A 16,208-nucleotide genomic window follows, 5' to 3' on the forward strand; every position below is an offset into this window, starting at 1 on the left:
AAATGGCTTTTGGAGAGAAAATCCTGTCAGGGTCTGCCTGTCAGGGTCTGCCATGCCAATCTAATTTCCTTCTGACCTCAACAGAAATTATCATTTCTGTTGACTCTGATTCACACATGTGACAATAAGTTGTAATGTTACAAGAAACCAGTCATTCTACTGTATTTCAGTGGTGAAGCAGAGTTCTAGGCCCTGAAATTTAGGAAAAGTGAATAGATGTTAGGTTAGCAGGGACATAAAAGGGTATGCGAACAGAACTGGGTCTATATTTTGTCTCCTGTTTCCTCATTGACTGGATCAGCAGGGATATTCCTGTGAGGGCACGTGGCTCTTTACAATACTACCCCTAGGGATCTGTTCACTTTAGTTCCCAAATAAATAGGAATCCGAGATGGAAGGAAAAACAGTTCTTCTGGATTCCTTTTTTTCAATAACTGATTTAGTAAAGTATGTATTTTATCATTTAATCTTTTTATACCTTTGCACTTTTTTTCTCTTCAAAATATCTAACATCAAAAATGAAAGTACATGAGATAAAAGGGATCAAATATATGGTGACAGAAGGAACTCTAACTATGGGCAGTGAATGTACAATGCAATATAAATATGACACTGTTGAATTGTATACATGAAACTTACTGGATTTCATTAACCAATATCACCATAATAAAAATTAATTATTATTTTTTAAAATATCATATACTGTTAAAAAAAAAAAAAAACCCAAAGTACAGAAAGTACCACCTTGGAGAAAGGAAAAGCATACTTGAACTGGTTAGATTACCAGAGGGGATCTCACATTGTAATCGAGTCTCCATCTCCACTGGAGGCTGGTCCATAAGAGGAAATGAAATAAAGAGTAAAAGAGATTTAGACTGGACATAATAAAAGAGCTGGGGCTCAAAGGTTTTTAAATATTGGCAGGAGGTCTTAACTATCCCTGGGTTCACATTTGTCAAAGGTGGTTTGGTGCAGCCATTGCTATAGGTGAGATATTGGACCAAGTGGCTATAACTATGCATAAGGACCTCTGAGTCTAAATTTTCAATATTTTCTTGATTCTTTTAAGACACCTTTAAATTACACGAATTATTTTTAACGAAGCATTGAATATTAATTTAGAAGGTTTTTTAAAATGTTGCCCGTTAAACTACCAGCTCTGAAATAATAAAGACTGAAATTTTCTTTGGCACCATCTTTTACTGACAAATAAGGAAACAAAGAGCTGGCAGAAGCAGTGCCATTCACAAAGCAATGGGAAAGCCTTGAGTTCTGCTTGACTGGTAGTCAAGGGCAGGCCCCAGTCCTGTATCACCAAGGAATGTTGAGGGGAGCAACCGTTATGAATTGCCTGTGAGATTCGTCCCCGAGCCTTTGGTCTCTGAGCTTTTGGAAGGCAGAGGCGTGTTTCCTATCAGATTCTACTTACACACATATATCTCTTCTCTTCTAGTGTGGGAAGATTTTTATGTGGGTTTATTTTTCCAACTTTATTGTAAAATAGATTCTTCAACCCTCCTTCTATCCCTCCCACTTTCAAAACTTATTTAAAATAAAAACAACTTTATTGAGATATATAATTCATATACCATACAATTCACTCATTTACAATGTGCAGGGTTTTTTGTATGTTCACAACGTTGTGCGACCATCAGCACAATCAATTTTAAGACATTTTCATTATCCCAAAAGAAACCCTGTACCCATTACCAGTTAGACAATCACTAATCTACTTTCTGTCTCAAGATTTACTTTTTGAGGACATTTCTTCTAAGTGAAATGATACAACATGCAGTTTTGTGGTTTGTTTTTGTTTTTTGTTGTTTGTTTTTTAGTAAGTGGCTTCTTTTACTTAATGTTTTCGATGTTCATCTATGTTGTAGCATGTATCAGTGCCTTGTTCCTTTTTATTGCCAAATAATATTCCATTGTATGGATATATCACATTTTAAAATCAGCTATACCAGGTGACTATAACAAAGGGCACATTGCTAGATGAATATGAACAGAAATAGGCAGGGTCAAATCACAAAGGGTGTGAAGTTAAGGATTTGGAAAATGGGAAACCAATAATGCCAAAATGGTGCAGTTACCTTGGCAGCCAGTTTGGCAGTTTCATACAAAACTAAGCATACTCTTACTCTTATACATGTGTAAGTAGAATCTGATATGAAACACACCTCTGCCTTCCACAAGCTCAGAGACCAAAGGCTTGAGGACAAATCTCACAGACAATTCACAATGGCTATGCCCCTCATGATCCAGCAGGCATGCTCCTTAGTATTTGCCTAAATGAATTGAAAACATATGTGCACAAAAATCTGCACATGAATGTTCATAGAAGCTTTATTCATAATTGCCAAAACTTAGAAGCAACCAAGATGTCCTTCAGTGAATAAATGGATAAATAGATTGTAGTACATCTAGATAACAGAATATTTTTCAGCACATAAAAGAAAGCACATGAAAAGACATGGATAAACCTTAAATGCATATTACTGAGTGAAAGAAGCCAATCTGAAAAGTCTACATACCATATGATTCCAACTACAGTTGACCCTTGAACAACACAAATTTGAATTGTACAGATCCACTTATATGTGAATTTTTTCAATAAATATTTTCCTCATGATTTTGTTAACATTTTTTTCTAGCTTACATTATTATAAGAATGCATTGTATAATATAAAATATGTGTTAATCAACTTTATGTTATTGATATGGCTTCTGGTCAGTGATAGGCTCTTAGTAGTTAAATTTCGGGGAGTCAAAAGTTATACACAACTGTGGGGGGTCAGTGCCTTTATCCCCTGTATTTTTAATGAATCAACTGTATATGACATTCTGGAAATGCAAAATGGTGGAGACAATAAGATTAGTGGTTGGTGGGGTGAGCCAGGAGGGAGGGATGAATAGGAAAGTATGGAGGACTTTTAGGGCAGTAAAACTATTCTGTATGATACTATAATGGTGATTACCTGTCCTTATGCATTTGTCAACCCAGAGTGTATAACACCAGAGTGAACCTTAATGAAAACTATGGGCTTTTGGTGATAATGATGTGTCAATGTAAGTTCAACAATTGAAACATATGGAGGCTGTGGCAAAGGATATTGCTAGTAGGGGAGTCTGGGAGAAGGGAGATAAATGGGAACTCTGTATTTTCTGTTCAATTTTGCTGTGAACCTAACTAAAACTGCTCTAAAAATGAATTTTTAAAAGTATTATCAGTTTCCCATTGTTCAAATCTTTAACTTTATGCTTCCATGATTTGACCCTGGATATTTCTAATCATTTCACATTTCAGTGCACCCTTTGTTATAGTCACTGGTATAGCTGTTTTGTGAATATGCCATCTATTTTATTCTCTCTTCTTGACCACCTTGCCTCTACAACTCTGCTGACACAGTTCCATCTACCTGGAGCGCACTTCCTCTTATATCTGAAAATCCTCACCATCTTTCAAAGATTCAGTGTAGATGTCACTTCCTCCATGAAGTGTTCTTCAAAGAGAATAAATATCACCCGCCCTATTACTCTCATGCCACTTGGTACCACTAGTTTCCTAGAAGTAAGAACAAAAGCTCCTTCATCTCTGAATCTTTAGTGCCCCACAGAGTCCTTTGCACATTAAATGTTTTTATTAAATTGGCTAGCTGGAAAGGCATTTCTCAAACTGAAGTCTGATTAAATTCTAATATACTTCAGGAGTCTGAATTCTCTAAACAAATTTTTAGGTCTATTCTCATTTTAATGATAATTCTGAATCACTTGGATCCACATTATAATCACGTTGCACTGCACAATTTCAGTGCCTATACTTGTGTTTGAGAAACACTGGACTAAAACATTCCTCAGAATGTATGTAACCTTCTGATCATAAAGTAGTGCAGCTGTAAGTGATCATTCCATCTTTGGAAAATACAATTGGTTTTACCCAGCAGCACCTTAACCAGCAGGATAAGATACTTCTTAGTTACTTCCTGTTGGTAGATAGAAGAGATAGTTAAGAATGGTTTTATTTGTATTCACTTCTATGTGTCGGGGGAACGGTGGGGGGAGGAAAGAAGGGGAGGGAAAAAAGAAAAACTAGAGGGCCCCCTAGACATTAGTAATAAAGTTTTGAAAGGATGATGTAAGGATTTGGCCAGGGGTTGAATTTTCTTTCTGACTTTTTCTCAGTTTCATCATTATGACCTATTTCAGTGAACTATGGGAATGGTTGAGCCCTTGAAATCAGCAGGTCTCCAAAAGTTATTGTATTAATTCAGATTTGATAGTGCCCTTCCACTAAGTTAGGTCACCTCAGGCCCTTAATGAAAGAAGAGGGAATATGATAAATGAATCTCTCAATCTGGATTTCAGAGTACCATTGAAAAGCCTGATAAAAATCTTCCAAATCCTAATTTGTTAAAAGAAGCTTTTCACATGTACAGTAATTGATACAAGCAAGTCATAAGCAGGTTAAAAAATCTTCAGCTTTCTCTTTTACTGTTGCACTTGATTTTTCACCTTCCAAAGCAACTCGTTTTTATCAAGTTTGTTCAAACAAATCTAGATCCTTCACTTGCTTCTTTGAACACACAGCTGTTTGCTTCTCAATGAGGTTGATTATTGCTGACATCTTGAGAAGAATATGAAGATGCAAATGGCCAGGTGTTATCATTATCATTGCACAAAGTAAAAGTCGTTGAGTTATGTTTCTAAGCGGGCTTGGATTTACTATGTTCATTTCCCTGAAGCTGTTCATGGGTATCTCTTAGTCTACCTCTTGTAGTCTGTGGTGAGTACTTTCTGAAAATGGAGGTGAGGGAATTCAGAAATCAATATCGTATTTTATAAAAGCCATATAATATGCTTGTTTTTGAGGAGGCGACAAGATGATGATGAATGTGTGCCCTTGTCAGGGGACAAGTGTATGCCATCTTTTAGACAAAAGGTGAATTAGGATCTTAGAATCTTGTGGCTCAAATAAGTTTCAAGTGAAGCAATAACAGTGTTTCATCTGGATAAAGAAAAATACAGAGAGAGAGAGAGAGAGAGAAGGCAAGCAAGCAATCCAAAAAAAACCAAAACAAAACAAAAAACCCTAAATCAAAACCAAGAGTGGGTGGGATAACTGAGATTTTGTTGCTTAATCAGAAACTAAAGAATAGTAGCAGATGTCCTGGAGCCCAAGGTTTTAATTCATAATGAACTCAGTCAATAGTTATGAAATATTCTCAGTGTATAACCCCTTCACATGAGTAACTACTGTGCTTACTCACCTTTTTTTTTTAATAGGTTGGCAGATGTCTAAAGATGACTTAGCTCTTTGGGAAAGTCATAGATATAGATATAGATATAGATATAGATATAGATATAGATATAGATATAGATATAGATATAGATATAGATATAGATATAGATATTATAAGAATCATGCTATATACCAGGCTATTGTTCCAATTAAAATTGTAATTAGAAGGAAAAATTATTGGGTTTAATTTTTTCCTTTGTTATAATGTTAATTATAAAATTGATTTTTGAATCCTTTATAAAACATATGCAGTCTTAAATTTCTTTGTTTTGGCAAATCTAACTTTCCTGGCTTTATACTGATACACGTAGAACTGACATAGAGGTATTCTACAATTTTAAAGAACATTTCAGTTTTCATATTATATCAGAATGCTTTTGGCTGCAGATACAGAAATTCCCAACTCGACTGGCTTAAACATAGCAAATACATCATTACACATAACAAAAAGTCCAGCACTAGTTAATTTTTTGACTCCATGTCATCATTCAAGACCCAAATTCTTTTCATCTTTCTGCTCTGCTAGCCTCAGCTATTTGGCCTCATCCTCTGGTCCCTCATGGTTTCAAGTTGGCTACAGCAACTCTAAAGTGTCATATCTTTACCATAGCCAGAGGCAAAACATATTCTTAGAGTCTTCCAGCAGATTTTTCTTTACACCTCATTATCCAGGTTGGTCATATGCCCATACTTAAACCATTTAAGGCAAGGGAAGATGTCCACCACGATTCACTTAGACCAGTGAAGACCTTAGCCTGAATCACATCAGTGGTGGTTAGGGCCAACGGGAAGGTAGATATCTGAATGAAATTAGAGTGTGATTTGCAAGAAAGAATGGGAGAATGCCAATGAGATGTACAAAACAAAATTTGACAAACAGGCATCCCTAAAGCTCAAACTAAGAACCCTTTATGTAGGATCTTTGAATTCTCTGCCTGTGTCAATTGCAGAGAATGCAGCTATATCCTCTGACTACATGTATTCATTTTATTCTTCATAGGAATCTGGTCAGGGCTGACCTCCAGCCTGGAGACTAGGATCCAGTACAGTCTTGAGAAGTCAGCTATCCAGCATGGTAGGAGCTAGGAGGAAGGAGGATTAATTGGAGGCTAGCAGAGCCCCCAGGAAATGGGAGCAGAGCTGTAAATCCCCAAAGAACAGGTTTGAACAAGAGTGTGACAAATCTAGGCCGTGTATGTGAGGTCTAAGAGAGATCGGGTTGCATGGAACATAATGGCAGGGCACTTTGAGAAATGAAGAGTAGATGCAATAAGTGTTCCAACTCTGCCAGTCCAGTACCTGGAAAACAGGGTCATAAGTGGGCCCAGAGTCAGCTCACTGGGTACAGTGCGGGCTCTTAAGATGCTGACCTTCCCACTGGCTCTTTTTGGTTCTTAGGTGCACTTCGGGTGGTGTTGGTAGAGCATGCAGTTAAATGGATGCTCATTTGGAAAGTAGTAAGGAAGCTCAGGCAGGGCAAGAATTTGCATACATGGAACATTAAGTTGTGGTTTTGTTTATGTAATAACATGCCCTTGGCTTTTATGGAGGGTCAGTATAAGAAAGAGCCATAAGATTTCTCCATTGAATACAAAACTTGTCCATTCTGCTCTTCACTTTTCTCCTAGGTTTTCACATGACTTGTTCCTTTGGGTCTTCTCCTCTGAGAGCTTTTCTCTGAGCCCTCATCCCTGGCTCTCAATCCCACCACCATCCCTGCCTTCCTTCTTTTTCTTCATAACCCTTATTGCTGCTGCAAGATTTATTTACTCTTTTTGTCTTTCTCTCCGACCAGAAGCTGGCTTCATGAATATGGGAACTTGCTTTCTTGTTCATGCTATATTATCTCCAGTACTGAGAACATACTTTTTTATGCATTTGTATATTTAGTATACATATTTAAATCTGTAAGCTTAGTTTGTTAATAGTAAGAGAAGTTATGTGTGTGGGCATTTTTACATACATAAATGGAATGATACTGGTTCTATTAGTTTCTTTTGCTCTTCCAGAGCATGATTTTTAGTGGTTATGCAACTACTTTGAAATATATAAAACACCATAAAGTGTACCATGAAAATATCATTGTTTCTTGTTTAAGAAGTTGGCAGTTTGCTTTAACACATTTTGATTTCCCTTTTTATGTAGGGGACATGGTTTCAAAGTACCGAGAACCTTTGATCCACACCTTCCTGAGGGGAGTGAGAGATCCAGACAGTGCTCACAGGGCCAGCAGCTTATCCAACCTTGGGGAGCTGTGTCAGAGGCTGGACTTTCTGCTGGGCTCCGTGGTTCATGAGGTACTGCATGTCGATTCTTTTCTCTAAAGCTTGACTTTACTTGGACCTATGGTATAGCTTTGGATTGAGAGTCAGGAGACCTGTGTTATTTTTCAATATTGGTTAAGTCCTTTAACCTCTGTCGGCTTCACTAGTCTGACATGTATATCGAAAGTTATATTGTAAGAATTTTTTAATTCTTATTTAAGGAAGTCATCTTATCCTATATTAAGCAATAAAAGAGGATTTATTATGAAGATTCCAAAGTAACTAACAGAATTGCAGAAACTTTGAGGAAGGGCAGATGAAACTCTGCCTGAGTCTCTGGGCCACCTGTGAGCCCCATCTCTGTTCACAGAACAATCTCAGGCAAATACTCTAATTGGTCCTCTTTGGTCGCACATGCTCTGTATTCAGGGAGACAGGGTCATTTACCAGAAAAGACTATGTTTTGGTCACTTTACACCCAGTTCCTGGTCCATAGTAGGTAAGGGAGCAGCCAGAGTAACAGCCGTACCAAGTGTTGGCGCAGGATGCTCCTGATTCTAGAGTTTATGATCTAATGAAACGCGCATCTTGTCACACACTTGTGTGTTGCTCCATGAATATCTTGCTCTAGCCCCTTAAATTTTATGTTTGCCCTCGTGTTCTTTAGTCATCAGTATATTAATATGTATCTTGAGCACCTACTACATGCTAGCGTGTTGCTATTTAGAGATGATGATAGACAGAAAGAACAAGTTAATATATGGCCAGGAGTCTTTTTCTGACCAATGTACTTGACCAGCTCTAATCTTTTTTGGAAGAAGATGGCTTATAAATTATAAATATATAGATAAAATAGTTTATATTACCTTTTTATTTATGAGGGACCAGATTTCTCATACAAAGCATGTAACTTTATAAGAACAAAAACTTAGACAACCGTAATAGTGGTTTCTTTTACAATATTCAGTATTCTAGGGCTGACCATATTGAATATCGAATCCTAAGAAGTACCTACTGAGAAGGAATTTTCTTCAATGTCTGGTGATTGTACCTTATCAACAAGCACAGAGACACACTCATCGATGTATACGTACACTTGAATTTATGATATTTCCTAGTTCCTGAGCTTTATTTATATGCTTTGTTTTATTGATTATAAAGGCTACTCTTATCATTAAATTCCAACTTAGGATTTTTAGGGAAGTTATTTATGAGTCATTTCCTCTCCTTTAACTCTTCCTCGGACATACTCCTATGCCTGTTTTTTTTTTTCTTTCCTTGGAAACAGTGGTTATTATTGACTTAAAATCTTCAATCGCTCTAATGTACATGAACCGTTAGGCACTTGGTCTTTGTTTGCTTTGGATGGCACTTAGCAAATCTCTTATTCTTTAATAATATTAACTTATAACACTTAAGAGAGAGCCTTCGTGGGAGTATTTAGTTATAGAAGCTAAAGATTTCAGCCTATTAAAACTTCTCTGGGTCAAATATTGAAATGATTCCCACATTTTTTCTCTGTTTACTTGTTTTCTTCATGCGACTCAACCTAAACTGAACCATAAACCATGAACTGAACCATGACTTGGGTCATGATCTGAACCAAGCCCAAATATTATTATTTTTAATAACAGCTTTATTGAGATAAAATTCACATACCATACAATACACCCATTTAAAGAGTACAATTCTATGGTTTTAGTATATTCACAGAGTTGTGTAAGCATCACAATTAAAAAAAAAAACATAGCTATGAACTGAATAAAAATTTCCTACATATCTTCAAATAGATCAATTTGGACTTGGCAGGATCATATACATTTTCTAAAAGCAAAGAACCTAGACAGTGTCTGAACATCATGATCTTCCCAGAACCCCAAAACTGAGACCCTGTTTCTTTTTGAGCCCCTAGGTTCTTCTTTCCTTTCTCTCTTCAGGAAAATTGTAGCATGTCGGCAGCATATGATTACCTGTTGAAAGTGTGGGAGAAATTTCTTGGTTTGGCTAATTAGAAAGATTAAGCTAAAGCAGGTTTTGTAGCATTCAAGAAGTGTCTTCTTTCTGGAGGCCCACCTGACCTGTTGAAAGAGAACCAAAGAGGCTCAGCTCCACCACCTACTGACCTGTGTTCACTTGAGAAGATAACTTAGACTCAGCTCTATTTCCTGACCGAGAAAATGGAATTAAAGTACCTACGATGCAGGATTGTTAAAAAGATCTAACGTTTATGTGGAAAATAAGAAAAAGTAGAGGAAGCTAAGGGTGATCAGGTTTGAACTTTTAGGCAAAGGGGAGGTTGCAGTAAATCATGTATTCAAGCCCTATTGAGAAGGTGACATGTCAGTAAAGAAATTTTAGTTTTCTATTTTAAGATCTTTCTTTAAGGAACATTTTGGTCATTTAAAGGGGGCTGAGGATGACAGTGATGAGGATGAGCAGCAAGGAAATGGGAAGAACAAGGGCAACCAGTGTCCTTCATATGTTCCCAGTTGTACATTTACCAAACACCTGCAATGTGACAGGCCTTTTGTTAGGTGCCAGGAATTAAACACCCTATAAGATACCACCTTGCCTTCTAGGCTTGGACAACTTGGTAGAAGACGCAGACATCAATGATTACAATTACAGTCCATTATGTGTGCTGTGGGAGCACATTTTAGGAGCCCCTCAGTTAGGTTTGGGTACTGAAGAAGATATGATGGAGGAACAGACCCTTGGAGGTAAATCTGAAGGACAAGAATAATATTTGGGTATCCCAGAAAGGCAGAGGTGAGAATTTCAGCAGAGGGAACAGCTTATGTAAAGGCACTCTGGTGTGGGAGAGCCTGACAGGTTTGAAGAAGTATAGGAAGATCCAAAAGGTTAGAGTGGGAAGTTCGTTGGTGGCAGAGCTGGGGCAAAAAATAAAAGAGGCAGCAGGGGCCACATCATGAAGTACTTCATTAGCTTTATGACTTCCTGGCTCATAGCAAGAATCAAGCATTGCTTATAAAGCCTTCAGAAATGCAATATGAATAGGTAGTAGACTATTTACTTACCATGGGTGCTAACACAGAGCCTACCTTTTATTTCAACTTTAAAATCAATGTGTGGAGCTGCTGCTGTGGGGGCATCCACCTGGCAAACCCCTTGTCCAGTGACCCTTCCCCTCTTCTAGAGATCTGGACTTTCTGTAACATCAATACCAGTAGTGTTTATAATCATTAACAAATTGCGAGCACAAGAAGGGCAGAATCAGTATTTACCCTTGCACCCCATAGCACCTATCACAGTACTTGGCACTTAGTGGGTACTCAGTAAATGTTTGTTGATTAATATTGAAGAGAAAGAGGAGCAAGGCTTATTTTAGAAGACTAGTTTTTACATATCTTTAAAATAGTAATAATAAAAATAAATAAATAAAACAGTAATAATAGCAAGCACTTAGTACTCTTCTGAGTGCCTTACGTATGTCAGCTAGTCCAATTCTCACAGAAGGAACTGAGGTACAGAGAAATAAGTTGCCAAAGTCATGCCAAGAGGAAGTGGCAAGTCTAGGATTTGAATGCAGGCAGTAGGTTCCCAAATCCATGCACTTAACTACTCACCTATATTTTCTCTCAATAAATATTTTCAGTTCATTTATAAGATTGCTTTTTTGGCCTTGAAAAGGAAGAGACTTGCCATGTGAGAAAAGCTACTGACAGGAAGGGTCATGTAGCTCCGTACTAATAGCATTTGCTTTTGGCAATTAAACTTCAGAAGGCAATATATTCCCTCCGATTTGAAAAACCAGGTGTTTCTATCCCACATAATTTCTGTCTCTTCTTTTTAGTTGTTCCTTCTTATGTATCATCCCACGCTTGCCATGTCATCAGTGCCAAACCAGCTGCCTTGGGTGGACTACAAGTTCAAACATGATTGGACACCCGACAGTCTTAGTAGTTCAGCCATTGAGTCCTCCTATAGTCAGACTGCTCTTGTTCATTTGTATTGAAAAAGTGGCATTATTTGGCCTGGCTTCTAAGTAGTTCTTCATTTGTTCATTCATTAAACAAGTATTTATTGAACACTTACTCTGTGACAGTTATGGGGCTACAACCAAACCATGTGCTAAGTGGTGGGGATCCAGCTCTGAACACAACAAAGTTCCTGCTCATGGAACTGACATTCTAGAGAGGAGAGTTAGGTAACAAACAAGCAAACAAGTAAATAAATGTATACTGTGGTCAGAGGGAGTAAGTGCTAATCAGATAAATCTAGTAAGGTAAGGGGCAGGAAGGGAGTTTGTATGTGAACTTAGATGAACAGGAAAAGCTTCAGTGATGAGTGATATTTGAGCAAAGATCTGAAGGAAATACCTGGGGAGAGGTAGAGGGAGCAGAAATACAGAGGCCCTGAAGCAGGTGCACACTTGACTTGCCAAACAGCAAGGCCGCTGTAGCTTGAGTGAAGAGGGTAAGGGGAGGTATCGGAGGTGGTGGCAGTCCAAGTGGAGCCTTGGAAGGACTTTGGCTTTTACTGCGAGTGAGATGGGAAGCCAGAGCAGAATAAAACAATCTAATTTATTTTAAAAGATTATTGTATCCTCTTCTATGACAGTTCCTTCAGTGTCCCATGAAAGCTCTGGAAATCTTTTGCAGTCTGAAAAATGCTTAGCCCCAGTGTGTACTGATGGAGAAGGAGGTTTAACTTTGGGCACATTGAAGGACTTCTTCATGAGCATTTGTCATGTGCCAGGTATATTAGAAGACACAGAAAAGGACCCAGTCTCTTCCCCCAGGGATATCTCAGTGGAGTGTGAAATACCGAGGAATAAATAAGTGGACTAGAGTGATGTCATAGAACAAGCACAAGGTGCTGAAGGAACATGGAGCTGGGACCCTTAGTTAGACTTGTCAGGGCAACAAGGATGTTACATTGATCAAGTGTTGGCCTGGCAGAGAAAGAGGAGAAGCATAATCTAACATGATCTGATCTAGGGATCATTGATTGCTATAGCCCATGGGCATCTGAAGAAATCTGTCCTACCTGCTAGGTGGTCCAGATTTGTGGGTGTTCGTGCTGTGACAGTGCATGCTGGCAAAGAAGGATAGGATCAGCTCTTTCACATTCTCTGTACTAGGAATTCAGGTTTTTCCTCTCTATTGGTGTCGAGATTTAACTTGTTTGGAGAGCATTTTTATTTTTCTCAATTTCTTCTTGTCAAGAGCTGTGTTCCTTGAAGTCAAATCTAGATAGGCTCTTTCATCTTTACCACTCTCTCTGAGAAGTAGATATGATTTAAGTGAACTGCACTGAGAGGCCCATCCTCAGTACAGCAAATAAGATATGCCCTAGGTGACAAGTGAAGAAGCAATCCACTCTAAATATAATGTCCACAAACCTGAGCTTTGAGGTCTGATGCAAAGCTATTGCCTCTGGTCTAGCCGAATAATCCAAATTGATTACCAATTTTCCACAATCAGTGAGGTTTTCTAAGTAGCAGGGCATGTGCAGTTTGAGGGTACATAGACTACTGAGGTGAGGACTCAGGTAGATGTCCTGGGAAACCTCGAGGAAGCTAAAGTAGCCACCACAGTTCTCTTTCATGGCAGGTTAAATGAGCAAAGTGAGCACGTTTGAATTAGAGGCCATATTGCCTTTGCTGTTAAGGTTTCTTAGTTTACAAAATAGAAGGACAGATGGTCCAGTTTCAGACAAGTTAGTATACTGACTGAATTTTAAGGAAGCATCAGGGAAAGGGATGAAGATTGAAAAGAAAATTGAAATCATGTGTTCTCGATACATACCTCGAATCTGTTACCTCTCTTCTGGAATTTTCCAAGGGAGTGTGTGTGTGTGTGTGTGTGTGTGTGTGCGTGTGTGTGTGTGTGTGTAATCTTGCCACTTGTATTATCTTTATTTATATAGTTCTAATTATGCTTGGTGTGTGCCAGCTGTTTGAGGAGTGATGTTTTCCTTATTTATGTTGGCTTCTATCAAGTGTTAAATTACTTAAACTGACCTTTAGTGTTTCCAAAGCAATCATCATCTTTCTCTCTGTACGGCTTTCAGAAGTGGATATGATTTACGTAATTTAGCCAATGAAGAAAAAGCCTTACATAGTATGGCTTATTAAAATAGGTACATCGACCCGTAGGGCAGGCAACATGAAGATCACATAGAATGGGTTTCTGCCCTCTGGGAGGACTTAGAAACAGAATAGAAATATTACACCAATTCATAAATTAGTAAAGACCTTACATCATAGATGATGACCTTACATCATCTATCTGTCTATTCAACAATGCTTTTAGGGGTGGAAGGCAGTGTTGAGTATGTCCTTGGGATTGGAGGTGAGAGAGACTAGCCATGGGAGTGACTTGTTCAGACTGAACAGATGAGAGTGGCCCTACTTCTAGTATTTGACGAGGGGTCTATCCCACCAGCCTGCGATAGAGCAACATTACAAGTTGGTTACGGGAGCGTGACCTGAAAAGAAGGCTGTTCTTATCTCTAGATATCTGCAAGATCATATTAAAATTCTGATGCTTTAAAAATATTTTGCATAACCAACCATTACACATTTGGTTTTTGTGGCAGAAGTATTGAGGAAGGTTCATGACCACTTTTCTGTTCACAGACCCTTGCTGATTGTCCTGGATGGCTGCTTGCAGATGGGCTTGAGTCTGGTGCATAATCACTAACAGCCTGTAGCAAGCAGGAAACCGTTCCTTCTGATCTCAGCAAGGCTTGTAATAACCAGCTCTTCTCTAGTCATACCCTCAAGGTGGCATGGGGATTCAAGAACTAGCTTTGCAGGGGAAGCCCTTTTCTAGCCAGGACATCCCTGCCTGTCCCAATTTTGGAATAAATGTCTGAGAGTTAGAGCTGGCCTGACACTGAGAGCTGAGACAGAGGTGTGGTCCACTCAGCATAGTGAAACAGAATAGAGGTGGCAGAGCTGGACGCCATCAGGGTTTTAGGCCAGGAAGCCTTGGTGGAATGAAATGTGGAAACATGGGCCCAAAACTTAACCTAGAGGGAGGCGGGCAGAAAGGCTTGGGAGCATCTGCACATTACCTGGCCTGTGCTGGCTTTCACGCTTTAGTTATCAGACTGAATAAGCTGAACTTTCATGTGTCAAGAAGGACTCAGACCTAGCTGTAACTTGTTTCTCTGATTTCAGCTCTTACCTTGTAAATACTAAGCCTGCAAGTGGAGGTAGCTATTATATTGTTGCCTGTTTGGAGGTTGCCCAAGGAATTCCTCCTAGGACTGAATTACCTCCATCATTAATGTCAGAGACATGGAAACCACTGGATGGCCTTGAGTCAGGGTGTCCCAGGTCAAAAGCAGAAGCATCTTGCTGGATCTTATTGAAAAATGGCCCCCAAAGAGTTGAGCTTTTCTGGGATTTCCCTTCACTTGCAAACTGATAGTTTTTCTAATCGATGTACAACTTGATTAAATGCCAGTGCATCACAGATGCAATTATATTTAAAAACAAGCTACTTCTTCTCATCTCTTTGCCATCACTGATTAATTAAACTCTTTGAACTATGCCCAACTGTTTGAAAGCTGTAGAAAATACAACCTGCATATTTAAAATTTCTGCACAAGTCTGTGTCCTCATTTGTGCCTATATCTTTTAAACCTTTTTAAAAACCATTCTTTAAACACAGGATATATTTATACATGTTTCCAAATACACAATCTGGCTATTTTCTTATCATGATTAGAAATCCCTCCACAGTTAGCAAAGAAATACACTTACATAGTAAATCAAAAACAAAGTATGTGAGAGACCAATTGAATAATTTCAATTTTTGCTGCCATTGTTCACACTTTCAAAATTTTTACTTTTTCTTTTTAAATCTTGCACTAATGCCTCTGAAAATTTTGTTGCTGTTGTTTTTAGAGGTAACTCTTCATTGAGGTTTTAGAATATTTTTGTGCCTACCAGAAGCAGGGTTGGGGGTAAGGTGACTGGTACAGGGTATAGAAAACTCTCATTATATAACATGTAATTATTAGCACCATGTTTTGCAAGTAATTTCCAGTCTTTTCTGTTATAGAGGCATCTTTTAAAGTAAATGAGCACTGAAAGATATATTCTGCAAATGAAGAAGTCCAGGCAGGGAGCCTCAGAAATTGGCCCCTAGTGACTCACATGGGGTGTAAGCTGGATTTGTAGGACTGGGAGGTCTGGACATGCTGAAGAAGATCCGTTTGAATGTTTATGTATTTCTCTGACTGTGGGCAGAAATTTTCATCAGTAGCACATCCATACTCACGCCAGGCCTTGAACTCTCAAGCCTGCTTAGCCAGATCTCCATGGTTATCAGTCCCTAGATGCTGCTGTATTTGGACCATCCTTTCTTCCTTCAATTTGATGTCCCCAAAGGGGGACAAGTAACAGTTCTTCCCACTTTTGAGTAAATATTTGCAATGGACCATGCTTTTATTATAAAGTCACATGCCACATAATGACATTTTAGTCAACGATGGACCACGTATAAGATGGTGGTATACCATACAGCCCAAGTATGTAGTAGGCTTTACCTTTTGGTTTGTGGAAGTATACATTCTTCGATGTTTGCATGACAAAATTGCCTAACGTTGCATTTCTCAGAATGCATCTCCATCATTAACGGCACATGACAGTATACATGTATCCTTTC

At 38.5% G+C, this 16,208-nt stretch overlaps 1 protein-coding gene across 1 annotated transcript in view; it reads left to right on the forward strand.

Moving 5' to 3' along the window:
- The window catches only part of TANGO6 (transport and golgi organization 6 homolog), a 128,613-nt gene that overhangs the window by 82,306 nt on the left and 30,099 nt on the right, over positions 1–16,208 (forward strand). Inside the window, exon 16 of the mRNA XM_039851783.1 lies at positions 7,445–7,596. Coding sequence (XP_039707717.1) covers positions 7,445–7,596 — 152 coding nt within the window. The remainder of the gene's footprint in view (positions 1–7,444; positions 7,597–16,208) is intronic.

The sequence above is a fragment of the Pteropus medius genome, unplaced genomic scaffold, assembly GCF_902729225.1.
Source record: "Pteropus medius unplaced genomic scaffold, Ma_sr-lr_union100, whole genome shotgun sequence".
Lineage (NCBI taxonomy): Eukaryota > Metazoa > Chordata > Mammalia > Chiroptera > Pteropodidae > Pteropus > Pteropus medius.